Here is a 26,924-nt window from a genome sequence, read left to right as displayed (position 1 = left end):
GAGGTGGGGGGGCTAAAGAGAGAATGAGAATGGAGCTTCTAGGACCATGTAGAGGGAGCCAGAGGCTCCAACTGAACAACATCCTGATCTTTTTGGGTATATGGGCACCAGTTCAATCTGCCTACTTCCTGTTGGCATGGGACAATGTGGGGAGGGAGAGTTGGGAGCCGGTGGTCTTGTACTCAGAGAGAGGTATGGGTAAAAAAGCATTCAGTTGACCACCACCCAGGAGATCTCAAAAATCCTTTCCTAGAGGGAGCAGAGAAGACAAGGGACTAGAAGAAAAAAAATAGACAAATGAAAACGACTGGTCCCATAATAGGGTTAAGCCAGGCAGAAAAGGGAGGACTGCCACCAGAGTAAGGGAGAGGAAGTGGGATGGTCACAGTCTGAGGTTCTCTCCCAGTTTCTAGAGTGACACAACCCGGCTCTTCATCAGGCCAGACTCGGTGATGGAGTAGCAGCCCTCCTTCCCAGGAACATGCAGGTGTCTGTAAAACAGATGGAACAGATTTACCTTGGCATCATAGCAAAGGCTATGGCTTTGGGTTAAAAAGCATGAATACTTTTTAGTCTTATCAGTCTAGATACTTATCAGTCTAGAGAGCCTGATATATGTTCTAGCCTAATGAAACACACCTTTAAGTCTATACTTAGAAGACAACTAAAGGAAATTCAAAATCTTGAGCTCATGACTGAATAGTACGTAGTCAGTATTCAATCAGTTTATTAGAACCCCATTTATCAATGTTGAAACTCTGAACCTCTGAAATCCCAGTGTAACAATAGCATAGAAAAGGCACAGAAGTTTGAAACATTTCCCATCTTCACATATCTGAAGTCACTCACTTACACCTTTACAACTTGCATTTATACATCTTAAATCATTTTCTGAGACCCTCAGAACTTACTTAAGCTTTCACATCCTTAGACCTTTACATATCTTAAAATATTTTCTTAGACTTTTAAAACTTGCGTAGACTTTAACCCCTTTCCCCCATCTATTCATTTACTAGAGACACAAGTAGTTATTACTGAGAACAGTCATTGCAAATCATGTTTCTTTAGTGGAAAGTTACCTCTGAAACATGTCTATCCTTTAATATGAAGCTTGTGAACAAGGAAGACCTGTCTGTATTTTTAACAAGAAACCCAACTGTTGTTGTTTGTTTTTGCTCTTTTGGGGGGCCTGCCACCCAGCTTCCAAATAAATCACACATGGAGGCTTATTCTTACTTATAAATGCCCGACCTTGGCTTGTTTCTAGCCAGCTTTTCTTAACTTAGATTATTCCATCTATTTTTGGCCTCTGGGCTTTTACCTTTTCTTCTGTAAATCTTACTCTTACCCCATGGCTTGCTGTGTAGCTTGGAGACTGGCCCCTGGAGTCGTCCTCCTTCTCTGGCTACTTCTTCCTCCCTCCCAGATTTTTCCTTCTGTTTATCCTGTCTGCCTGCCAATCCTGCCTATTTCTCTCTCCTGCCTCACTATGGGCTGTTCAGCTCTTCATTAGACCATCAGGTGTTTTAGACAGGCAAAGTATCACAGCTTCACAGAGTTAAACAAATGCAACATAAACAAAAGTAATATACCTTAAAATAATATTCCCCAACACCTAACTAATGAACTACCAAGGTGGTTGTAGCCTTCAGGGGAAGGAGCTGATTGTCTGCTGTTGCCTAGCTGACAAAACTACAGTTAGTCTAGCCATCAAAGTGATCAGGGATTTGAGAAGGACCAACCAAAATGACAGAATCCATAATCCTTTACCTAGACAGCTACCTGATTCCTAGTATTTTGCTATACTCATAGATTGGTCCCTAACCCAACTGTCATCAGAAAGGCTTCACCCAGCAACTAATGGAAACAGATGCAGAGACCCACAGCCAAATGTTAGGCAGAGCTCAGGGAATCCTGCGGAAGAGGGAGAGGAATGATTATAGGAGCCAGTGGGGTCAAGAGCACCACAAGAAAACCCACAGAACCACCTAGGCTCATAGGGACTCACAGAGACTGAACTAACAACCAGGAAGCCTGCATGGGACCAACCTAGGTCCTGTGCATATATGTTGCAGTTGTGTAACTTGGTCTTCTTGTGAGATTCCTAACAGTGAGAGCAGGGCTGTCTCTGACTGTTGGATGCTTCTGGGACCTATTCCTCCTGCTGGATTGCCTCATCCAGCCTTTGTAGATGAGGAGATGCATAGTCTCACTGCAACTTGATATACCATGGCTGGGTTGATATTCATGGGAGGCCTGGAAACAGAGGAAGAGGAGTGGGTGGGAGGTCTGGGGGTGGGGACTTTGGTTGGGATATAAAAACAAAAAAATGTATAGAAGAATTCCTAAATAGTCTTATTCAATAAAAAACACAGAGCCAGATATAGGAGTGAAAGCCACCGGCCAACCTACCTCACCAACTCTGTAGCTTCCAAATGCAAGTTATTTCCTGTCTACCCAGGCCTTTATTGCCTTGCTTTTCTGCCCTCTCTTTGGCTCTCTCAGCCCAGCCACCTCACTTCTTCTTCCTACACAGCTCTGTCACTCTCTGTCTGTCTGTACAGACCTCCAGGTCTCTATGGTTGGTACTGGGATTTAAGGCTTGGGTCTATTTCCTATTGTGGCCTTGAACACAGAGAGACCCTGCCTGCTAAGTGATAGGATTAAGGGCATTTGCTACCACTGCCTGACTTTTGTGTTTACTTAAAATGGCTTGCTATTTCCTGTGATCTCCAGGCAAACTTTATTTATTAACATACAAATAAAATATCACCACAAAAATGTTAAGCATAAAGTTTGTAAAATATGACTCTAGATTAAGTTCACTAATCTTAAGTGGCTGTTAGGGACACATGTCACTTAGTAATAGGAATGGCTGTCTCTGCAAATTTTTCATCATCGTGAGTTGCTGTTGTGAGGAGTAGAGGAGGAGAATCAGGGTGCAACATGCATCTTTCCATACCTATGAGTGCCTTTTGGCTCTTACTGATGGCACTGAATTCATATTTTCAAGTGTTTACTACATAAGTCTTAGAGGTTGTCTTGTCTATTTCTACTCATTTCACCTTTGTAGACATGGAAACCTTGCTTGCTCATTTGTTCATTCTGCTGTGCACTACATCTTCCCAGCCTCTCTTACGTTCTGTGTCATCTTCTTTTTACACACTAGCTTGAACAAGTCTATTTTAAGCTCTTAATTGAAGTGGGCATTTTCAACTTTTTATTAGATAGTGCATTGTGGACAGAAGAGATTTATATGTAATAGGAAATTTGTTATTCCCTGTCTGAATAGGACTTGAGAGTTGGTGAAAGGCTGTGACGAGAAGGAAGCGTAGCTGAACTGTTTGAGTACACTTGGCTCTTCATGGTGGGGCGCCCTGGGGCAAGACATTCAGCTTCTTTTGAGTATTAGTTTTCTTTCACAGAAAATGACCATTATATTTGTTTTTCAAGGTTCTTATATGATTTAGACAGCAGATACATATACTGGCTGGTGTAATGCTTAGCACAGTAGGTGGTGAACAAGTAGAATCTATGATATTGACATTAGATTATTGGGCTCCAAAGTACTTGTGATTATTTTTACAGTGGAGGAAGCCAGAGCACAGTGCCTGTTAGTGACATGCACAAGGCCACTCACAGACGAAGGGTGCTTTTGGTCTCCTCTTTGACTCACTATTCATGGTGCCAGAAACACTCTTTGTCCTGTCTCAGGACAGGAAAAGTGTTTGCTTGGCTGATGTAAAGTCTAGAGAAGCTAATCCCACCTCATTTCTTCAGCTGGGTCTGTGTGTAGTCGGGGTCCACTGATAGCCATGTGGCAAGCAGAGGGCACCTCACAGGAAAAGGGTTATAAAAGCATACATCCTTGGAAGCATTCATAAGTAGTGTTATTAGTAGTTGAGTGATTTTTAGAGAAAAATGTAACATGAGATTAAAAATCAATCAAGTATCTCTAGTCTATATCATGTACTTATTTTTAGAGTATTTTAATTGAAATAGAATTATAGCATTTCCTATTCATTTTCTTCCCTCCAGCCACTCCCAGGTACCCTTCCTCAGACCCTACCAGTATCCCTCCACTCTCAAGTTCATAGCCTTTTCTTTATTATTATTGTTGTGTGTGTGTTTTCACGTAATATGTACACACACACACACACATACACACACATACACACACACACACACACACACACACACACACCACCTGCTGAGTCTGTTTTTGTTGTTTGTGTATTTGGTTTCAAGGTTTACCACTCTGCACTGGACAACCAATAACAGGGCTCATTCCTGGGAGAAGCTAGGTTTTTTCTTCCCATAGTCATTAGTTGCCTGTGGTTCTTTGTTCAGGAGTGGGACCTGAGGAATTTCCTCCCTTCCACATTAACATGTCCACTAATGGTACCATTTTCTGGTTTTGTTTATACAGCCATTTCAAGGAGAGACTATTTCCTCGCAGATTTCCTGGTGTTCTGGGTCTTATCTCTCTGCTGAACCACTGATAATAGGATCTGTCATGTAGATGTATCCATTGGGATAGGCTCCCTGTCTTACTCAGGGTTTCTGTTGCTGTGATGAAACACCATGACCAAAGAGCAAGTTGGGGAGGAAAGGGTTTATTAGACTTAAGCTTCATCACTCACTGAAGGAAGTCAGGACAGGAACTCAAACAGGGCAGAATCTTGGAAGCAGAAGCTGATGCAGAGGCCATAGAGGGGAGCTGCTTACTGGCTTTGCTTCCCATGACTTGCTCAGCCTTATAGAACCAGCAACCCAGGCACGGCACCATCCACATTGGCTGGACCCTTCTGCATTGATCACTGAAGGGAGAATAGCTGCAGCTGGATGTCAAGGAGGCATGTCCTTAGCTGAGGAGTCTTTGATGACAGTAGCTTGTGTCAGGTTGACACACAACCACCCAGTACACTCCCCAACAATCCATCACACTCTGCATTGTGTCCAGTTGTGGTTTTCTGGGATGGTCTCCTTTTGCTGTACAGAGAGATGGCTCATGCACTGCATGTAATTATTTTTAATATATTTTATAATGAATATTGCTTTTCTTTCTTTAACTTCTGTAATACTTGTTTTAGGACTGAAGGAGTTATCTCCTCTTCCCCTGAATCTCAAACGTTTATACAAAGAGACGCTAGACATTGAGCCCATCTTGATAATTGTTTCCCCGGGAGCCGACCCTTCTCAGGAACTTCAAGAACTTGCTAATGCTGAAAGAAGCAGCGAGTGTTACCACCAGGTAGGTAGGGACTTCCCTGTTCTTTCCCCCTGCCTCCCCAGACCCTAGATCCTAGCAATGAATGGGCAATTAAAAAGTAGTGTTAAAAGTGTCCATATCCAGAACTCAAGACTAGCAAAAAGTCTTGTGAATGTAATTAAGGATCTTGAGATGGGAAAATTATTCTGATTTATCCAGATTAGCCCAGTGTAATCACCAGTATGTTTTTTAAAGGGAAGCAGGTGATTGGGTGTGAAGGTACAGGATGTGAAAAGGGAGGGGCAAAATGGTTCATCGCCTTGATGTTATATGAGCACAACTTTAGGCTTCCAAAAGTTCCAAGACAACTTGAAGTAAGGCACTAAATATTGTATTTACTTGTCAGATCACAATAGGGAATGGATACATGTGATTAAAGTTTGAAATGGCTTTAGAATTGTTAATTACATGCTTTTATAGCAAATGCAGTAATGTTTACCTGAAAGTTCCTTGACTTAAAAGCAAAGAAATGTATAAATATTTTGAGCAAAATCCATCCAGTAGCATACTGTTTTTCTTAATGCTCATTCTCATCATCTTTCAAGTCAACTTTCACACAGGTTTGAATATGAATTTATTAGTTTATTGTCAGTTTTGGAAAGTTAATAAATCTCTTTCATTAAGATTTATGGTTTAAAATACAGTGATTTAAAATTCAAATACTTCATACCCATTAAAATTTAAAAAGAAATAAATCTGCCAGGGCAGCTGTGGTCAGTTATAGGGCTATGTTGACAGGGCCTGATATTTCCATGCAGTCACTGGTGAACAGATAGCATCTTTGTTAGAACAGTATGCATCTTTGTTAGAACAGTATGCATTTGTATGTGATACAGAATCAGGGGCCCTCCACAGGCTGTACCTATGATCAGTGACTTTGACAGGAAAATAAAAAATATACATCTAAACTATGAATTATTTAATGCTCTTGGAAAAGATGATTAATTCTTGGTATTTGTTTTTGGTTTTTCTTAAAAACTTTATTTTAAAGCCAGTTGTAGAGGTTTAGAAATTATTATCCTTAATCTCTGACAATATTATGTTAGAATGTTTTAGCAGATACTTTTCACTGGGGTTTTTGTTTGTGTAGGTTGCCATGGGTCAAGGTCAAGCTGATTTAGCAATTCAGATGCTAAAAGAATGTGCCCGGAATGGAGACTGGCTCTGTTTGAAGAACTTACATCTTGTGGTGTCTTGGCTTCCAGTTCTGGAGAAGGTAGTGTCTTAAGGTTTCTTTTGCTGTGAAAGAGACACCAAGACCACAGTAGCTCCTATAAAGGAAAACATTTAATTGGAGGCTGTACAGATAAGAGATTTAGTCCATTGTCATCATGGCAGAAAGCATGGCAGTGCACAGGCAGACATGGTGCTGGAGAAGGAACTGAGAGTTCCCAATCTGGACCGACAGGCAGCAGGAAGAGAATGAGACACTGGGCCTGACTTGAACATTTGAGGCTTCAAAACCCACCCCGAGTGACACACTTCCTCCAACAAAGCCACACCTACTCCAACAAGGCCACATCTCCTAATAGTGCCACTCCCTATGGGCCTATGGGGCCATTTGCATTCAGACCACCAAAGGTAGCTTGAGATGGATGTGGCACAAGAGCATGAAACATCTCAGTGTATAATCTCCAAGCTGCATCAGTGTTCAAGTGATGTGTGTTGTTATGTTTAGGAAAGTTAGTAATTGATAAGAAATAATTGTAGGCCTATTCATTTTTTGAAAACTATGTGTATGCCAAACAAAATTGATCTTTTAGTAGAAAGTCTACAAAATCCTGTTCTTTTAAAGGGTAGGAAAGGGAATCTGTAGCTAGAGATTTCCTGCCTGGCCCACAGTCAGGACAAATCTCTGTCACAGCCCACAGCCGCTCAGACCCAACCAAGTAAACACAGAGACTTATATTGCTTAAACTGTTTGGCCTAATGGCTCAGTCTTCTTCCTTACTGTTCTTATAGCTTAAATTAATCCATTTCTATAAATCTATACCTTGCCACGTAGCTCATGGCTTACCGGCATCTTCACATGCTGCTTGTCATGGTGGCAGCTGGCAGTGTCTCTCTTCCGCCTTCCTGTTCTCTCAGTTCTCTTCTCTGTTAGTCCTGCCTATACTTCCTGTCTGGCTACTGGCCAATCAGTATTTTATTTACTAACCAATCAGAGCAACATATTTGACATACAGAACATCCCACAGCAGGAATCCAATAAATTATTAAGATTCACAGAAGCTTAGCGAATTTTTATAGAAGAAAAATAGGAGATGCTTTGATGGATTGCAGAAGATCTGTTTATAAAATTGCGTTATGCTCATCTTTTGTTATCTGTCTCTGGAAATTACAGAGGTTTTTAGGTGCTTACAAAAGCTAAATGTAAACTGAAACAATGATTTTATTTAACTTAAGTGGCCCCAGGAAGAAAATAGTCTTAAGACAGAACAAGTTGGTTAATCTGTTTGAAAGGGAGACCTGTAGTTAAAAGTCTGTTACCCAGTTAATAAAGACAGTCTGATCCTGGGAGACATAACTGCAAAAAGAGATGCTCCTGAACCTGAGTAGGGAGTGGCTAACTGTAGACAGAGAAAAGGTATCATGGGTAATTTTAACAGCACAGGTTGGTGCTGGAGGTGTGCATGACTAGCAGAAGGGGTGTAGAGATACCTTTAATGGTACAAAGAGGAACAGGTAGGGAATGTTGGGAAGTAGACTTAGATGACTTAGAAAGGCTTAAGATTTAAAGAGCCAGAGAAAAATCCTCACCAGAGGGGTTAATAATTAAACCGGTAGAGTAATATCTTGAATAAAATCAAACAGAACAGTAGATAAGGCCTGCCTTTGTATCCTTATGAGATGTTTAGATGTGTACAGTCCTAATAAATTTGGCAATTACAGCACTTTGTGAAGAATAGGTAATTGATAAAACTGATTGAGACAGCAACTAAGCTGATGAACTTCTGGTTCTGTTACTTGTAATCAATAGAAGACATAGATTTGAGACCAAAAGCTATTTGAATATTCACATAATGCTTTCCATGGAAACCACTAGTATATAAAAATATATGATTCATATGTAACAACTCACTTATATTTTAGAGTATAAGGACCAGTAATCCTGTTTTCTGTTCTAAAGAGTTGATTGAGAAACAATGAATCAGCATAGTAATTGTAGCTAATGCCTTGAAAGCAGTTCTTAACTATAGCTCTTTGAAACATATGGAATAGATGATATTCAAAGAGTTGAGAAACAATTTTTTATTCCTTTTCTTTCCTCTTAAGAGATTCAGTTCAAAATTTACAAGCATACTGTAAATGCAGCCAAATGACTAATGTGCCATTTCTCTTGAATTTTTGTAGATGTACAACATTCTATATACATTTTACATTTTAAAAATGTGAGATGTGAATACATTTTACCAATTTTAATTTTCCAGCAAGCACAATGGGCATGATTTTGTTATTTTTTTCTCTTTGCTTTTCTTTTACATGACACTGATAATGAATGTTAGAGTTTGGCAAAGATTATATTAAATTTTTTTGTTAGATTTCACTTTCTTTTAGAGCAATCAGGGTTTTGTTGTTGTTTGCTTTATGTCTGACAGGGTCTCACTCTGTAGCCCAGACTGCTCTGTAACTCATTTACTCAAGCAGTAGATGCTTGTTGAGTATATGAGGGGAAGCCAAGATTTGTGTGGGGGCTGGTTACATGCAGGATTTCTACCTAGAGACAGACCACACTAATACATAACTGCTGGATGGTGAGTGTGTACATTGATTGGCACTGGTAAAATCTTGGAAGTGAGGTAGTGAGGACTGGAGCGGATTCCACCGAAACATGGTGCTTAGATTATATGGCTACAGACAAGAAGTTATCAAGTTCCCAAAAGGTGCATACCAGGAAGGAAGAATGCATTGAGTAAATGACTTAAACATATGATAGGAGCGGCGAGGGCAGGTGACCTTGTATGTTGCCCTTTAAAACTCACATTGTAAGATATTCCTAACATTGCATAACTGTGAAAATGGGAATGGAAACAGTGAGACCATGAGGCCTGAGTCTAGACGGCAGCTTCAACTTAGTACCTATAGCTGAGGTTGACTTTGTGTTTATTGTACTCCAGATACTTTGTGACCTGGTTGCCACAATCCGTGTAGTAACTGCTTGCTTAGAGGTGATTTTGTAAGCTGTAGTTCTCAAGGTCATATAGCAAGTAAGTGGCAAAGACTGGACGTCAGCCCAGGTTAACGTCCTTCAAATCCACGTTCCTATTTAATACATGATTTATTTGTTATTAAATAGAGAAGATAAAACTTTAAAGGAAGTATAGTCCAAATATTAAGAAACATCAAAATATGACAAAGGGAAATATGTGTGTGTGTGTTGACATACCTTCTTATTTATTGCTTTGTAAAAAGGAATTGAATACTCTTCAGCCTAAAGATACCTTCCGTCTGTGGCTCACTGCAGAAGTTCATCCCAACTTCACCCCCATTTTACTCCAGTCAAGTTTGAAGATAACATACGAGGTAAGATGATTCAGAAGTCTTATCCTTAGCTACAGAAGAAAAATAATCTATACATTGCCTTCTAGAGTTATGTAAGCATCTATCATTCAAAACTGTAAAAACTTTTTAATACTGCTATAAGGTATAAATTACATAAATAGCATGAGATGATAGAAAAAGGTTTTAATCTTATTTCCGAATTTTATTTCATATCATTTTGTTATTGTTGTTTATAAGGAAAAAACAGACTCCACAATGCAAAATTTACCATCTTAACTATTTTTTGGATCATCTGATAATTCTATTTTTAACTTTCGGAAGAATCTTTGTGCTATTTCAGACAATGCTTCTATAGAGATATTTCCACTAAAAATGCTCAAGTTCGACACATCATTGCCAACATCTATTTTAAATAAACCCATGGTGATCATCTTGATCAATGTTAGGTGATATATCCTTCAGATTTTGATCTGCGTTTCCATGGTGACTAATGGTGTTTAGCCTCTTCTCATGTTTGCTGAATGTTTGTGCATCTTCTGTGGAGAAATATCTAAGGCATTTCCTTTCCCCCTTCTTAACTGGATTATTTTATTTTGTTGTAGAGATCTACAACCACATCTGCCTATCCATGTATTCCTCCAAACTTCAGTTATAGGCAGAACCACCTTCCACTTTGTAGGTGGAATTACTGTATTTTTAAGGGATAGTCTGTCACTTCTCAGTCATCATAATAGGTTGACTCAAAGGTTTAAAAACTGTTAAAGGGAATTTTGCACTCATCTTGTGCCTGTCCTTTCTCTTGTTAGCATTCCGTATCACACTAGTAGTATGAATGGCAATTTTGGTTTGGTAAACAAGAAATTCTTAATGATCACATGAAACTTACTTTGTTATTTTGAATATATTTGGTGAAATAGGTTTATTTTATTTTGAAAATACAGTGGATTAGCAAATAATGTGAAGTATTTGGGGCAAGGTTTAAGGCTGATTCTATATTTGCATACTTTGCAGTAACAGAAAATTAAATCGGGCTTTTGGTGAAAATCTTCCTCCATTAAGAAGAAAACGTGTTGAAGCAGGTTTCCTGTGTTTGTAATCTTTTAAGCAATAGGAAGTCTGTTTATATTTTATTCTTTTAGTCACCTCCAGGTTTGAAGAAGAATTTGATGCGTACTTATGAGTCTTGGACTCCTGAGCAAATTAGCAAAAAAGATAACCTACAGCGGGCTCATGCTCTCTTTAGTTTAGCGTGGTTTCACGCTGCCTGTCAAGAAAGAAGAAATTATATTCCACAGGTAACTATAAGTATCTTTTGATAGAACTTAAGCTTTACATTTATTAGGATACTTTTATAATTTAGTGTATAAAGGTAGGGCTATGTCATAATTTAGTTTTCCAATTCAGTGTTTTTCTGTTAGTCTTCTACACTTAACGTATGGTTATATGCTTCATGTACCATTGAGTTGATATATGAAGGCCAGCCTGTGACCCAGTGGAGGTACCCAGTGGCAATGGGTACCACTTCTGTGGTATATATCTTAACAGATATCTCAAATTTCAAAAATTAAACTCCCTATTCCTGTTTCCTTCAGGATAGCCTTAGATAAAGGCCTTCACTCCTTTTTCAAGTTAGCATTCTAGAGGTTGTTCTTGGTGTATCCTCTGCTCACCTTTCTCCTCAATTCATTGTCAAGAACTAGTCTTTCTCAAAACATAATTCCAATGTGTGTAGCCTTGAACTGGTAGGAAGCTTGATGAAAATATTATGATTTTTGTTTCTTGACCACAGGTTAATTATTTCCCAACCTGGTGTTCTTTCAGGACTCCATGTATCCTATAGACTTCAAAGTCAGTCTATACCATTTGTTGGTATTTCATTTCGATTATAATCCACTTCAAAACTGTTAATCTCTTCCTGAAGTTTTCAAAATATTCACTTCTCTATCCATCATATTCTTTTCCCATGGGCTGACTATCCTTATCTCCTAGATTGGGTTATATCTTTCTCATATATGTAGCAAATGTATTTCTTACCAACAAACAAATAGATATGTTTTACATGTATTTGAGTTGTCTCTGCATTTGCCTGGAAGCTACATGGAAACAGATTTGTGTTTGAGTTTATTTTTATATGCTTGGAATCTCATCTATAATGAACATTTCAGAAATATTTTGAATGGTTAATCAATACTGATATATTCCTAAATACTAACACTATCCAAGTTTTAAAATTTTTAGTTTGAACTTATTTATGTAATTAGTATAGTTAATGGAAACCCCATAGAAATTACTTTTATATTTCACATTGTTCTGTAGTATCATGTTTTAGAAATGTTTTTCCTAAACATGCATTTCTTGCATGCATAATATAAATGAACATAGAGAAATAATGTATGCTTCTAGGACTTATTTGGCCGTATTTCTGTTGTGTTTGTGGACAAAATGTATAGTTCTGAAGCATAAAGGTATAGGAAACATATTAATGTGCATATGGTATATAGATTAAGAAATGTACTACATTTGTACTCCGACTCCACTGCTGTGTACATAGTGATAAAAACGGGAGTGGAATTACAAAGTCATTTTCATGCTTCTGAGGTCAGTAGATGTTTTAAAATACTATTTTAAACATATGATGCATTGTTTTTAAAGATTTTATTTTTTAGTATATAGTGAATGTTTTCTTTAAATTTTTAAGGATGGTGATGTATAAATACATGTCTTTGCTTTTACTATGTCTTCAATTTGCTTTAATAGGGTTGGACCAAGTTTTATGAGTTTTCTTTATCAGATCTTCGGGCTGGGTACAACATCATTGACAGGCTCTTCGATGGTAAGCTTTAATAAACAAAAAAACCAAGACTGAACTTGCACTGCTGTTCATGTTTTTACATAAGTGGTTAATTCCTATTACAGATTTGGCGTTTTGCTTTGTATTGGGTATTTTAATATCCCGACTGCTATACTTGTGTTATCTGAAGGTTCTTGGGTTGTCTACTGTGGTCATTGATTTTGATATAATGCGTTAGAATTCTGACTTACCAGTAGTTTTCAGGAAACAGATCCAGAAAGCTTATGTCCATTGTGTGGCCTACAAAATTTTCAGGATTCAATTGAATTGTTCAGATCTCTTTCTAAGGAATTAATGCTCTGGATCACAGCAATGCAGGGCTAGAACGAAGACTTTGTAGAGTGCTGGTGGAATCCCTAAGTAAGTCTCCTGAGGTAGTGCAGGAATGAAACCTGTGACTTCATCCAATAGGGCTATTGAAGCCAGGAGCCATCTCATCCCTATTCTGATATGCACTGCTGAGACAAAGGGACATTAGAGATTAGACACAGAGTGGATTAGAGAGCAGATTAGGTTGATGAAAATCTAAGTTAAGTGCTGCAACCACAGTTGACAAAGCCTGCCCCGTGTCCCTGTCAGCCTTGCTGTCCCCCATTCCAGTGGATGGCATTGCCATGCGTGCTCTGTTTCAAGCCCATCAGTCTCTCCCAACTCTCCTATTTTTCTCAGATATCCTGTTCTTTGGCAGGTTTTTCTTTATGTTTCTGTGTCACATCATGGTTCTGTCTGTCTGCATTCAAGCCTTAGCAGTGTGTGTGTGCAACTTCTTTTCTGGTCTCCTTTTCTTCCGCCCACTTGAGCATGTTCCACACTGTGTAGCCATCCATCTGGAAAGGTAAGCCTCGGCTTCCTTCCTTAACCACCAGGCTTCCCATTTAGTAGGTGGAAGTTTCTCTTCCGCTTACCTGTTCCCAAATAACCTGGCAGCTGCTTCTTAAATAATTGACTCCAAGGCTTAATATTACTTACAAATGCTCAGCTGGTTGCTTAGGCTTAACTAACTACCTCTTACACTTAAATTAACCTATAATTCTTGTCTATGTTTAGCCATGTGGCTTGGTACCTTTTCTCAAAATGACATTCTCATCTTGCTTCCTCTGTGTCTGGCTGGTGACTCCTGACTCCATCCTTCCTCTTCCCAGAATTCTCCTAGTCTGGTCACCCTGCCTACACTTCCTGCCTGGCTACTGGCCAATCAGCGTTTTATTAAACCACGTAGAGTGACAAATCTTTGCAGTGTGCAAGAGCATTATCCCGCAGCACCATTTCAGACAGGCTTTCATGGGGTCTCTTCCTGAAAGGCTCCTCTGTGCAGTCATTAAGTCTTCCTTCTGTCATTTGAATTTCAGCTTAGAAGTTTCTTCTCTATAAAAGCCTTTTCTCGGCAATACGGTCAGAGGATCTTTTTGTTACCTTCCTTGTTGCTTTATTGTTCTAATAAATCAGAACTGCCTAATTTGCATCTGCTTATGTATACAGTCGTGAAGGTGAAAAGTGTAGATTGTGAAGTGACCCAGAATACGTTGTGCATTCATTGCGTTAACCTTGCTTCCATCTTTCACTGCATTGGGATGCATGATGCAGTCAATGTGAGAGAATGTCTATCCTTTGTTTATTATCTGCATGTTAACATCTACCATAGTGTCTATCATGGGCATAGAAACTGTTGTGTAACTTGTTTTTAGCAAAGGGATAAGGATGAGTGCCTAGATGAGAACACCACATGGAGCAGCTAACCTTTAACACACTTACTGTGTTAACATTGTTGGTTACCTTTTCATAATTTAAGTTCTCTTGAGAAATAAATGTTGTTTGCAGAACAAGTCTAAAAGAAAAACAAGATTTTTTTTAAACATAAAATTTCCTCAATCTGTTTCACATGCTGGCATTTCTACTTTATAAGTTGAACGTGTGTTCTTGTTTCTGCAATCCTTGGTGAAATATTTAGCAATGCCTGCCATTATGACTGTATCAGTTAGTGAGTATGAAGGGAGGGTGGGAAATTGGGTCATGGTGAAGTCCTCTGCTTTTTAGTCACTGTTGATAGCAAGGTTTCAGCTGGGGACAATTTCTCAGTCCTCTGTCACAGGGGTAGCCTAATTATGTAGAAGGCAACATAAATCACTTATGTCTCAAGGCTTAGAGTAACATTGTTATCAGTCCCTTTGCTTTGCCTGCCTCTGAATTTTATAGTGGTGAAATAGCAATAGTAAATAGGAAAATATAAGTATATTAAATGAACAGTAATAGCAAACCAGTAATGCTAGTGAAGTTAACTGGATATTTGAATATAGTTACATGTTTATTATATTAACTAGAGAGCTGAGGCTTCCTCACTTTGTCTTAATATTACTGCTGACATGATTGCATATGTCTCTGCTATAGAATGCAGTATTGTTGTGATGTGATTGCAATACTTCTCTGCTGCAGAATACAGTAGTGTTGTGATATGATTGTGATATGTCTCTGCTGCAGAATGCAGTAGTGTTGTAGAGAACAGCTTCCCTGTGTGTGTGTGTTTATTTTTGTGCTGTGAGAAATGGAGATGAAGCCCAAGTGCTCTGCCCGTCATTTGCATCCCCCGCCCCATGCTCCATTTCTCCTCCTAGAATAGCAGACAGAGTTGACTGTAGACTATAACATTTGAATCTTTTAATAAAAAACCCAGAGCCAGATATCAGGGTGAAAGCTGAAAGAAGAGAGAAACAGAACAGCCAGCCACTAGTTCTTACGTTTGCAAAATCCTCAGCCTAAAGAGAGTGAGGTCCTGTTTCCTCACACCTTATATACCTTTCTCTGCCCAGACATCACTTCCTGGGATATAAGGCATGTGTGCTTCCCAAGCAAAGGCATGAGATCTCAAGTGCTGTGATTAAAGGTGTGTGCCATCACTGCCTGACCATTATGTCTAATCTAATGGCTGACACTGTCCTCTGATCTTCAGGCAAGTTTATTAGGGCACACAATATATCACCACAGAAGACTACTGTGTGAAGACCTGCTACCCTGTTTAATCAGATTCTCTTGTGAGCTGCTTGTGTTACCAAGCACAGGTGATAGTATGCTCTGTGTTTACATATTTTGTTAATAATATGCACTGGACAGCCATTCTGGATAAAGTTACATTTGGAACACGTTTTTCCAAGGGGTTTCCAAATTAATTAGGCATTACTATGTGGTTAGAAAACAGGATGGCCTTGTATTCAGAATGTGCTGTTTACACACTAGATCTGTATAATCCTGTGATTTCCTTATTATGGTGACCCAGACTCCTAGATCTCAACTGTCATATTCATATGTTGATAAGTGTAAAATCATTAGAAAGAAAATCTTCACTAAATAGTTAATGACTATTTAAAGAAATCATTAAGTTGTATTAAATATATTGCTATATCTTAATGATTAAAATCATATATATATATATATATATATATATATATATATTTACATTTTAAAAGTGAAATTAAAAGGAAGGTAAGAGCCAGAGGATGGGGAGGGTACTGTAAAGTGCTGTCTTCTGGACCTGACATGGTTCCTGTTTTTGTGAACCCACAGAGTTTTTGCCACCTCCACAGAAAGCCAAAAAGAATTCCACATTGACAGAGGAAATGATCTATAGGCCTCATGCCTTAGTGGGGAGCCATTGGCAGTTGCTTAGGAAGGGAAAATCATTCTTAGAGGATATGGCCACTTCTCTGATTCCATGTTCCAGTGAATGCCCCTATGCAGCACTAACTGGACTGAGTGGGTTACCAAAGAGGAAACAAGTAATGAAATTGGGAAAGGGAAATGTTGGGGAAAGCTGAAGGGAGAAAATGAGGGAGATATGATCATATTTCATTGTATAGCTGTATGAAATTCTGAAGAATAAAGAAAATATTTTTAAAAGTTAAAATTAATAACAGTACCTGTTTTTCTCATAGGTACCAAAGATGTCCAGTGGGAATTTGTACATGGCTTACTTGAAAATGCTATCTATGGAGGACGTGTAGATAACTGTTTTGACCTTAGAGTTCTCCAGTCGTACTTGAAGCAGTTTTTTAATTCTTCAGTAACTGATGAACTAAACCAAAGGAACAAGAAAAGCATTTTTCCATATTCCATATCCCTCCCTAACTCCTGCAGCATTTTGGTAGGTAGAAATAATAATTTCCCATCGATCTCCTGTACCTGCACAATGCACGACTTGTATGATGAATATGTCACTGGCTCTCCAAGTGCACAAATAGTTGCAGTGCAGATATTTTGGTTTGGCAATACACAATCTGATTCTTGGAACTTGCATCAGTAAAAACTTGGGTGTTTAATTGATTGACCATTGTGATTGTAAGATAGCGTGTAGGCAAACTGGGAGTATGGTGCCAACGAGACTCACATGATTTGGGACTTCTGTGAAGAGCTGTAGTTGGAGATGCACCACTTCTGAAATGCTGAGGAATACAAAACAGATTTTACTTTAAAGCCTGCCTAGCTTCAGTTTGTGACAGACATAGACGTGTGCAACAGGTCTAAACAGTAATAAAGGCTGTTCATTTGCCGGTGGCTAGCCAGCCTCCGCTGCTTACATGTGTGTTTATTTTAGCAACTTGGAGCTTTTGCCTCAAGCCTGACATGCAAGCTTCTGGATGGTACTTGCTTTTTCTGTGGCATGTGCTAAATATAGCCCATAGGATCCAATTCTGGCTACTTTTCCATAAGCCTGTGTTTGTATAAATGCCACATTATTTTTACTACAGATGGTACTCTGACATTTTTTCATTAATTACAAAGATAAGCATAGGTGTTTGATTTATATATTACTCTCATTTTTGTGATATTTTTCCTCACCCAAATAATTTCTCAAAAATATTCTTAATTTGAGAAAAACAACCAAAAACTTGAAAAGCACTGTTAACAGTTGTTACTCATTGAGTATGTTTTCTGTTGTTAATCATGATCCCACTTGAGTTGTGTGCCATTTATGTACCTAGCCACTCAACAATGTGCATTGCACATCTGTTTAGTGACAGTAGTGTTCCAAGTGCTCTGTAAAAGGGATACAGTGTGATACTTTCTGGTACTAGCACCACAGAGCAGATGAGCAAATGTGTGTGTTTTCAGGTGATATCCCCCAACAAATCATTGGTTTGTATTGCTTGAGACTTACTTTGAATGATAAAATTCATGCAGAAATGTGCATACAATAGGTGTGTACAGCAATGACTTTTATATGTTGGACACATGAGTGTGAGCAGCTTGTAATATTCTCAACCAGCCAGATGCCCTGATTCTGCTTCTTTCTGGTTACTACTTGTTTTACAGAAGAGGCTTTGTACTGATTTCCAATCACCTAATCTTTGTGTAAATGATGGCTTATGATAGACACTCCCTTGTCTCTGTGGGGATCTGCTCTTGGGATTTGTGACTGCCACACTGCTGGTTAGCAAGTCAGTCTCAGAAGACAAATACCTCCATCCAGTCTAAAACATAGTTTGGAATGAGTCAAGTGTTTAACTTTCTAAACAAGTTTTAATTTCATGAGATTCATAACGGTCTCTGTTCAGCTTTCTAGCTTATTACATTAGATGCCATGTTTCTCAGAGGAATGATAATATGCCCATGTGGCTGCAAGTGCACACATGCTCTGTGTACTATAACTAACACTGGGAGGAAATTGACAGTCACTGAGCCAAGGGACAGAGTGTCAGTGGACATCATAGTCCTGGACTTCCTGAAATCATCCTGTTTTCTTCGGGGGCAGCTGCCAAAGATGAGACAGAATGAAAAGAAACCCACCCTTGCTCAGCAGATGCTGTGTGGTTGTGTATGTTTGCATGCATGCACAGGATACCTTAGCATAGCTTACCTCTAGGAGAATGACTCCAGCTTTGGACCAAAGTGAATGAGTTTCTTCTTGGTCTGCCCTTGAGTTTTCATGTAAGATTAGGGATAAGTAAGTGTTAGGCTGGTACCAAGGAAGTGTGTGCAGTCCTCAGAGTGATCCTTAGCTTGGAATGCTGGGATTATCAATGTGTGTCCACACACTCCAGCAGTAACAGAAGACATGAGTGTAGGTGGAAGTGCCTGATGACAGTAGTAAACACCAGGTTGTGTTATAGGTTACAGGATTTCTCTAAGATTTTACTCTTTAAAATAAAACAACCAGTGATTGTTCAGGTATGTAACAGCTGAACTCTGCAGGTGGGTCTTTGGTGTGCTGTAAGAAATTAAGACTCCTTAAACACATCTAGCCCAGCATCTTACACATGATAGGCAGACCAACTTATATATGTTGGTTTGAACTCACTCAGAGACTGTCTGTATGTAAGGAGTTGGAACTAGAAGATACAGTAACGAGTAGTTAATTCACAGAGGAGTACTAGTGACAATACTTCCTATAGATGATCAGGAAAACACTGACAGAAGTATTTATCTAGCAAATGTGAAACGTGAGTACCTGTTTAGGAGTTTGTCCACTGTCCACTGTGTTGTGATTTCTGTGGTTGTAAATCCATCTCTGGTGATTAGCTCTTTCTTCTTTACCTGTAGGACTATCGTGCTGTCATTGAGAAGCTCCCGGAGGATGATAAACCTAGCTTCTTTGGTCTGCCTGCCAACATCGCTCGCTCATCTCAGCGCATGACCAGTTCTCAGGTGAGATACAACAATCTGCTCTTAGGAAAACGTTGCTGTTGAGCCTGGAGGAAACAGCATAATTTCCCTCTTTTGAATGTTACAAGCTTTTGGTACAACTTTTATTCCATTTAACACAAAACACTCCATTTTCCCCTTAAGTTTTAAAACTTAAAGTGCCAAATGATTTTATCCTAGTATATTTCATAAATAACACTGAATACTTTCAGTTTCATTAAAACATTTGATTTATTCTTGTGAAAGATTTTATTATGATTACTTTAAATATAACTTGTGTGAGTGAACTTGTCAGCAAATTTAATACTGTTCTGACATGCAGGATACAAATACATATTCTTCTTTTCTGTATTGTCTTATAGAAGACAAATGTTTGGTATGAATTCATTACTGGATATTATATAACTTTGGTTTTTGGAATCATGGAGATAAAAAGTGTTACTAATTGTTAGCTTTCCATCACTGTGACAAATGCCTGAGGACAACATAAAAAGCAAACGTCTTCACAGGTTTCAGGCCATTGCTTTTAGGCCAAAACAGAGTCTGGTGGAAGAAGGCTGCTGACACCATGGGAGCCGGGGAAGCGGGGTGGAGAGGAGGGGAACAGAAGTGTGACAGAACTTACTCTCGAGCCTCACATTCCCATTTGACCCTCTCCTCAGCTAGGCCCCACCTCCTAATGCCCGTTCAGCTGGGATCCATCAGCCAGCTAGTGCGTGACACTGTGGCCCCTCATGGTCCACCAACTTCTCAGTAAGCCATTCTTGCTCTGGACCACAGTACACAAGAACAGCCTATCTCTAGGTCCTGTGTTGTTGCCACTTGGTGATTTGAATAGTGCCTGTTTTTCTGAGGCAGTTGTCAGTGCTGTGTGCAGGAGCTTATTTCCTGTTTATGGACCCTTTCAAATAAGAACTGTTACTTTTCCCTTTTAACAAATGAGGAAACAGACACAGAGATTGGGTATTGTAAGATGCCCATAATCTAGAGACAGAGGTAGACTTCTGACTTGGGCTTTCTGATCTGTTCCTCTTAGAAATTTTTCTAGTGTTTTATTTTTGCTTTTAAGGTTATGTGTATAGATGTTTTACCTGCATGTCTGTCTGTGCACCGTGTGCATGCCTTGTACCCACAGAGGCCAGATATCTCACTGGATTCCCTGGACTGGAGTTGCAGATGGTTGTGATCCATGATTTGGGGGCTGAGGGTCCAACTAGATGCTCTGGAAGAGCAAGTACTCTTAACTGCTAAGCTGTCTCTCCAGCCCTTATACCTCTTCCTCCCTCCTTCCCTCCCTCCCTTCCTCCTTTTCTTTTCTTTTTTTGTTTATTTGGGTTTTTTGCATCCCAACCAAAGTTTCCACTCCCGCCTCCCCTCCCAGTTCCTCCTGCGTCCCCATCCACTCCTCCTCCTCTGTTTCTCTTCAGATAGGGGCGCAGCCCTGCATTTTTAAAATTCTGTATGTATGTGTGTCTCTGAGTGCTGCTTTGTGGATGAGTGCAGGGCAGTGCCCGTGGAGGCCAGAGCACGGTGTCAGACGCTGCGGAGCTGGAGTTACAGGTGCTTGTGAGCTGCCTGATGGGAGTGCTGGGAACCAACATGGGTTCTCTGCAAGAGTAGTACCCTCTTAGCCTCTGAGCCATCTCACTAGCCATGATACACACACACACACACACACACACACACACACACACACACACTAATCTTGAGTTATTCCTCCTCACCGTTTCTCATAGCAGCCGGCCTGCAGGCATGCACAGTGTGCTTAGGAACACCAGCACTGAAGGTGCAGATGTGTGTACTGCGCCGTTCCAGGGTTCCTGCATAGTCTGTAGATGGAGGGCTCAGCAGCCCTTAGGCATTTACATTCATTACTTGCAGGCATTCTAATTAGAAGATAGTTCCTTATTTAAGTCTGCATGGTTATATTGTTGCTTATCCACCGTCTTCTCAGTGGTTGTCTCTCTCACTTTGTCAGTAAGTACATTGTCTGTTTTGCAGTTTCGGTGCTCCTTCTCCCATCAGAGTGAAACAATTGAGCATAGGTTCCTCGGAGCAAGTGAGATTTCCATCTCTGCCAGGGAAGAGTCTCCAGTTCCTTTTTGTTTTCTTATTCAATGTCCCTTCAGTCACAGAATGTGTCTCTTCCTCAGATCTCTGTCTTATGTGTCTGCATCCTCCTTATTTCCAGCCATGATTTTTAGCTGACCTAATTATCTTTAGCACCACATAAAGTAACACATAGGAATTTGTATCTTGGTATGTTCATGGATATTTAATAGTTTTTTTTTTTTTTTTTTTTTTGGTGGAATCTCCTGTAAGTGTAGTGCTGTGTGGTCTATAAAATTTATTGCTTTGAAATTAGCTGCATATGTTTATAATATTTGTATCTTTTTTTGATCAGTCGGTCACTGTATATTGACTTTTTTAGCTTTTGTTACAGCTTTTCTGTCAATGTCCATTTTGTCGGCCATAAGAATAGTTCTCTTTATCTCTATGGCCTTGGAGTGCCGTATTCCACACCTTCACCCCGAGTCTCTGTGCATCCAAAGGAAGCCACATATTCTTCAGTCGTGTTTGTATTTTTGCTTGTTTGTTAATATTTTGAAAAATCCATTCTGATCTTAATTGGAGAAGTTTTTTATATATAATGCTATAAAACGAGGTAATTTAATTTTTTGTCTAGTTGGTGTGCCGTGTACCCTTTTCCTCTGCTCTTGTCCACCTGTTAGCTTCATGGCTTACTGCCTTATGTGTGGTTCTTTATCTGTCGCTTGTGTTTGTGCTCTTCTGGTGGGACTTGTCCTGCTTCATGCTGTCGTGACAGTGGTTTCATGCTCTTCCACGTCTTCTGTAGGATCTCTTAGCATTTTTTCCTATTCTTGTTGTTGCTGATGATTTTGTTTGTGGTACTGAGCTTAAGCATGTATTCTAAGTCTGCTCTGATGGTCATGAATCATTTCAGTTTTTGATCGCTTTGAAAGTCGTTCTTTATCTTTCATCCCTTTTTTTAATTAATAATGTGTATGTGCTTTCCTGCATTCGTGCGTGCATGTGTGCATGCATGTGTGTGAAGGGGTTAAGGGAAATGTACATGTCATAGCATGTATAAGGAAGACAGGAAGAGGACAACTTTGTGGGCTTTGTTGTCTCCTTCCACCTTTACATAGTTTGGGGACATCAAACCCAGGTCACCTGGCTTGCATGGCGAGCTGTATACCTGCTGAACCATCCTGCGTTCCCCACTTTTCCCTCTTTTCTGAAAGGTAGCCTGATTAGCTGTCACAGTCTTGCTTAGCAACTATTTTCCTTTTAGCCTTTGGCATTTTATAGAATAGGTTTTCTGCTATGTAGTCTGCTAATGTAATGAGAATACCCTTAAATGGGACCCAGCACTTTCTCAAATATTTAATTACATATAATCAAACGTGAAAAGCATCATAACATAATGAAACCCATTGAATCAGTGACCAAGAAAAAGATGTTGTGGTATCTTGCATTAATTCACATGAGTCTCTTCTATCCCTCTGCCTCTGTGCTGAAGGACTCATCAAGCTGTCTCTATTTAAAACATTTTAATCTTTTATACCTTTCTAAAAGTGTTGCATTATATGATGCAGTGTTTTATCTTTCATTTATACACACACATGCACACACATATACACATATGCACACATACAAATGCACAGACACATGCCACATGTGCTAGGACTTTTTTCCTCTGGCATAAGTATACTTTCCAAAAGGATTTGTTCAAAAATACAAGTGAACCATAATTTTATCACACATTAGAACTAACTAACCAATAATTGGAAATGTGGGGTAAATGAACAAATTAAATGACAGCACACGGTCCAAGTTACAGGACATTTTCCCAAATAGCTGAGGGATTCAATGAACAGGTGAATAATGTGGGGGAAAAAGAGAGGGACCAATGACATTAAAAATGCATAACCACATAACCATATAACCTTTCTAGAAATTCATGCTCCAACAATCCAGTTTAAAAGTTTTTAGAACAACCACCAACAAAGATATTGAATATGTAGTGGGTATTATATCAAAATAATTAATTTGTACATTTGTTAGGAGGAATAGTGGCATTGTGCTTATCCCCTGAGGGTGGAGAGTCTAGCAGATGGATGAGGCAAGTACAAGACATTGACAGCTGTTGGATGTGAGTGATGGCTGCCTATATCTTTGAAAATTTTGATGATGAAGCTAATTTTTAAATTTAAAAACATGTAAAGAATATCTGTGTGCCTTGACCTTGTGACCCAGTGATACATACATGGAGTTCAGTGCCTGCCTTCCTCCATGAGAGTATTGCCCAAAGACAGTATACATCTTCACAATTGGAGGTCACACGTGACAGCCCGGCCCCAGTGTGAAACAGAGAGGCAGTTTCTATTCCTCTTTGGAAGGCAATTGCCAATACATCTACCCTGATAAATGGGAAATTGGTGCTGTCTGAGGGGTGGGGCAGTGGTGAGGCAGGGATTACAAACGCCCAAGAGAAATCATTTGAGGAATATGGAACACTAATTAGAAATGTTAGCACTAGTTAGAAACTCCCAGTTCCTTCACGAGATCCAGAGCCAGGGCCTGTTGTGAGAGAGAAGCCAGCATATTGGGGCAGATTGATCTCAAAGGTTCAGTGTGAGTTTGGCTAACTCCCTTGCTGTGGCGGGAGTGTGTTCCGGGAACTTGAGATGGAAGACACTAGGGCAGTGTAGACCACCAGACGTGCGCATCTTGTCTCTGGTGACCCTCCTCCAGCCCCACCTAACAGTCCACTCACTGTGAGTCTGTCCACCAGTGAAGACAGGGACCTCCTGCTCCTCCCCCACAGCCAGTGACTGACTGATCATGACCTGGAACCACGCTTTCAGTACAATAGCAAATTTCTCTTTTTTTCCACCAAAACAACAAATGCTTTAGACTGGCACCACACCCATGTTTTAGCTTTCCCAGACAGATATTCTAAAAGCTACCTGACCCTAGTAGCCACTTTTCTCACTTTCTGTAGCTTTATTGGAGTTATTTTGACATGTACTAAAGACCTAAGTCTAGACTATATAGCTTACAAGCTCTGACCTGTTTACACTTGTGAGATCATCACCATGTCTAGATAGGGAACACATTTCCACTGACCCCGGTTTCCTTTGCCATGTTATACTCCCTCTCCCCTGTCCCCAGGTAACACTTGGTTTCCTTTTGATCAATTTAAATTAGTTTATATTTTCTAGAATGTTCCATTAAAAAATAAAACACAGTTACAACTCTGTATAGCTTCTTATTAGTTTTCCTAAGAACAGTTATAAAATTCATCAGTGTCCTTATGCATATCTGGAGTTGCTTCCTTTTAAGTACTGAATATTATTCCTTTGTCTGGCCATAACACAGTTTATTCCCTCAGCATGGAGTTTGGAGTGCTTCTGTTTTAGGGCTCCTAAAGTTTTCTGCCACACAATTTTTTTAAGTAAAAAAAATTTTTATTCATTTTACATACCAACCACAGATGCCCCCTCTCATCCCATCTGCCATACAGTTTTAATAAAGTAGACTTTGGTGCACACATATACCCTGTTCCCTTTCAATACATTCCTAGCTGTGAAATGGCTGAATAAAATAAAAGCATATTTAATTTCCTAATTAGCTGCCAAAGTGTTTTTTAAATATGGTTGTTTAAAAAAATAGGTAAAGTATTAGGAGAGATGTGGTATTATGTGTAAATATCTAGCGGTGTCTTGGTCAGGATTCCATAAAGGGACAGAACTGATGGGTGAATACAGAGCAGATTATTAGAGTCGCTTACAGGTTGTGGTGATGCAAATCCAACATGGCTGTCTCCCTGCAGAAAGGCCAAGAATCTGGTGGTAGTTTAGCCCACAAGACTGGATGCCTCAGTTGGTCTTCAGTCTACACTGGAATCCTTAATAAGTAGGTTCTAACACCAGCAAAGGATTTACTCTGTGACAGGACAGATAAACTTGCCAGCAAGAGTAAGAGCAAGCAGGCAAAGAACAAAAACTTCCTTCTTCCATATCTTTTTATGTGGGCTGCCACTTAATACTGCCTGTGGGAACCAGCCTTCAGGCAGCGCACAGGGTTTGGAAGAAATCCACAGCACTGGTGTAGACTACGACTTTTCTGTCTGAGGGGATTTAGGGGAAAAGGATACTCACACATTCTCTTGATGGTTCCTTTCTTCATTCTCTCATACGTTGTTCTCCTTCGTTGCTCTGTCCTCTCATGTCTTTTTACAGTGTATATATCCCAACAAACTCCTTCAGGCAATGTAGGAGTCACAAAAAGGCTACATTCCATTATTAAGTGAAGGATTATAGAACCCACAACTATGTGAACATTTTGAACTAACTCCCTGTAATTAGAAGGTATCTAGAGAGTGCTAAGTCTCCAGGCAAGGGGACCCCATAAATTCTCTAATTAAGGCTCAAGTCAACATTTCTAAGCTACTATATATCTTTTAGCATCAGCTCAAGTCTGCACTTCCAAGATACTTTAAATCTCAACATGTACTTTCTACTCTGTGAGTGACTCCTGACTATCAAAAGAAATCTGTAGCCCTACTTTCAGGGCTACCAAGTCAAATTATTTTTTGTGGCACTGACTAATCAATTTGTTTTCACAAATTGAGCTCAGGAATGGGTGCAAGGAATTAATCATTTGACAGCTAGCAATAATTGGGCTATTTTGTATTTATGACCTAGCCAGACAGCTTAGTATGTCCATGTGAACTTAAAAATTGCTTTTTCTGTGAATGTTTATCTTAAAAACCATTAGTAAGGCATCTGGTCTAATCTAAAGCTGTTTTGAAGCTTAGTACCACGTAATGGTGCACAAGAAACCTGTGACTGCATTTCTCAGCATTAATATTAAAGGAATTTGAGCCAGCATGTCTCCTGGACTCAAATGTTTTCCTAAATGATAAATCTGATCTGTGACCTAACATAGCTCCTAAGTGTGACTCATAGGCCTCGTGAAACTTATAAGCCTTAGCTATGAAACATAGCCTAGCATTTATTTTTATCCATCAACTTTGTATGAATTAGACAATACAGCTTAAGGAGGAATCATCTTTCTAATAATCCACAGATAAAAATGCCCAGTAGATGCCGGGCGGTGGTGGCGCATGCCTTTAATCCCAGCACTTGGGAGGCAGAGCCAGGCAGATCTCTGTGAGTTCAAGGCCAGCCTGGGCTACCAAGTGAGTTCCAGGAAAAGGCGCAAAGCTACACAGAGAAACCCTGTCTCGAAAAACAAAAACAAAAAAAAAATGCCCAGTAGATCAGGATGTTTTCATGAGATAAACACACTACAATACAGGCAGTGGGGGTTCCCCACATCCAATGTACACCATGACAGATACCAGAGAAAAGATTGTAGCAGCGAGCATGCAGAGGCACAGCAGAAGCAAAAGACATTCCGGGGTCTGTGGTCTCAGGGGCCTTGCCTACCCAAGAATTATCCACGAGGGGGTTGCCTCCTGGTGGGCTGACACCCTGAACCTCACCTGCTGCCCCCTGTCATGGCCACTAGCAGCCACTCGAAGGTGTGGCCCAGATTGAAGGTGAGTCTTCCCACCTCAAATAATCCAATCAAGAAAACCCCTTGCAGGTGTACCCATCTGCTTGGATTTTAGTT

The 26,924-nt window shown here is 39.7% G+C and overlaps 1 protein-coding gene across 2 annotated transcripts in view; it reads left to right on the top strand.

The window, feature by feature from the left end:
* The window catches only part of Dync2h1 (dynein cytoplasmic 2 heavy chain 1), a 260,746-nt gene that overhangs the window by 185,665 nt on the left and 48,157 nt on the right, over positions 1 to 26,924 (top strand). For both annotated transcript variants that reach the window (XM_052751659.1, XM_052751655.1), the window contains 7 exons: positions 5,094 to 5,254; positions 6,363 to 6,488; positions 9,686 to 9,796; positions 10,915 to 11,070; positions 12,533 to 12,608; positions 16,550 to 16,758; positions 19,155 to 19,259. In XM_052751659.1, coding sequence (XP_052607619.1) covers positions 5,094 to 5,254; positions 6,363 to 6,488; positions 9,686 to 9,796; positions 10,915 to 11,070; positions 12,533 to 12,608; positions 16,550 to 16,758; positions 19,155 to 19,259 — 944 coding nt within the window. The remainder of the gene's footprint in view (positions 1 to 5,093; positions 5,255 to 6,362; positions 6,489 to 9,685; positions 9,797 to 10,914; positions 11,071 to 12,532; positions 12,609 to 16,549; positions 16,759 to 19,154; positions 19,260 to 26,924) is intronic.

This window comes from Peromyscus californicus, unplaced genomic scaffold, assembly GCF_007827085.1.
Source record: "Peromyscus californicus insignis strain IS unplaced genomic scaffold, ASM782708v3 Scaffold_11__1_contigs__length_118956290, whole genome shotgun sequence".
NCBI classification, from domain to species: Eukaryota; Metazoa; Chordata; class Mammalia; order Rodentia; family Cricetidae; genus Peromyscus; species Peromyscus californicus.
The sequence above is the reverse complement of the archived record's forward strand: the minus strand, read 5'-3'. Positions and strand labels throughout refer to the sequence as shown.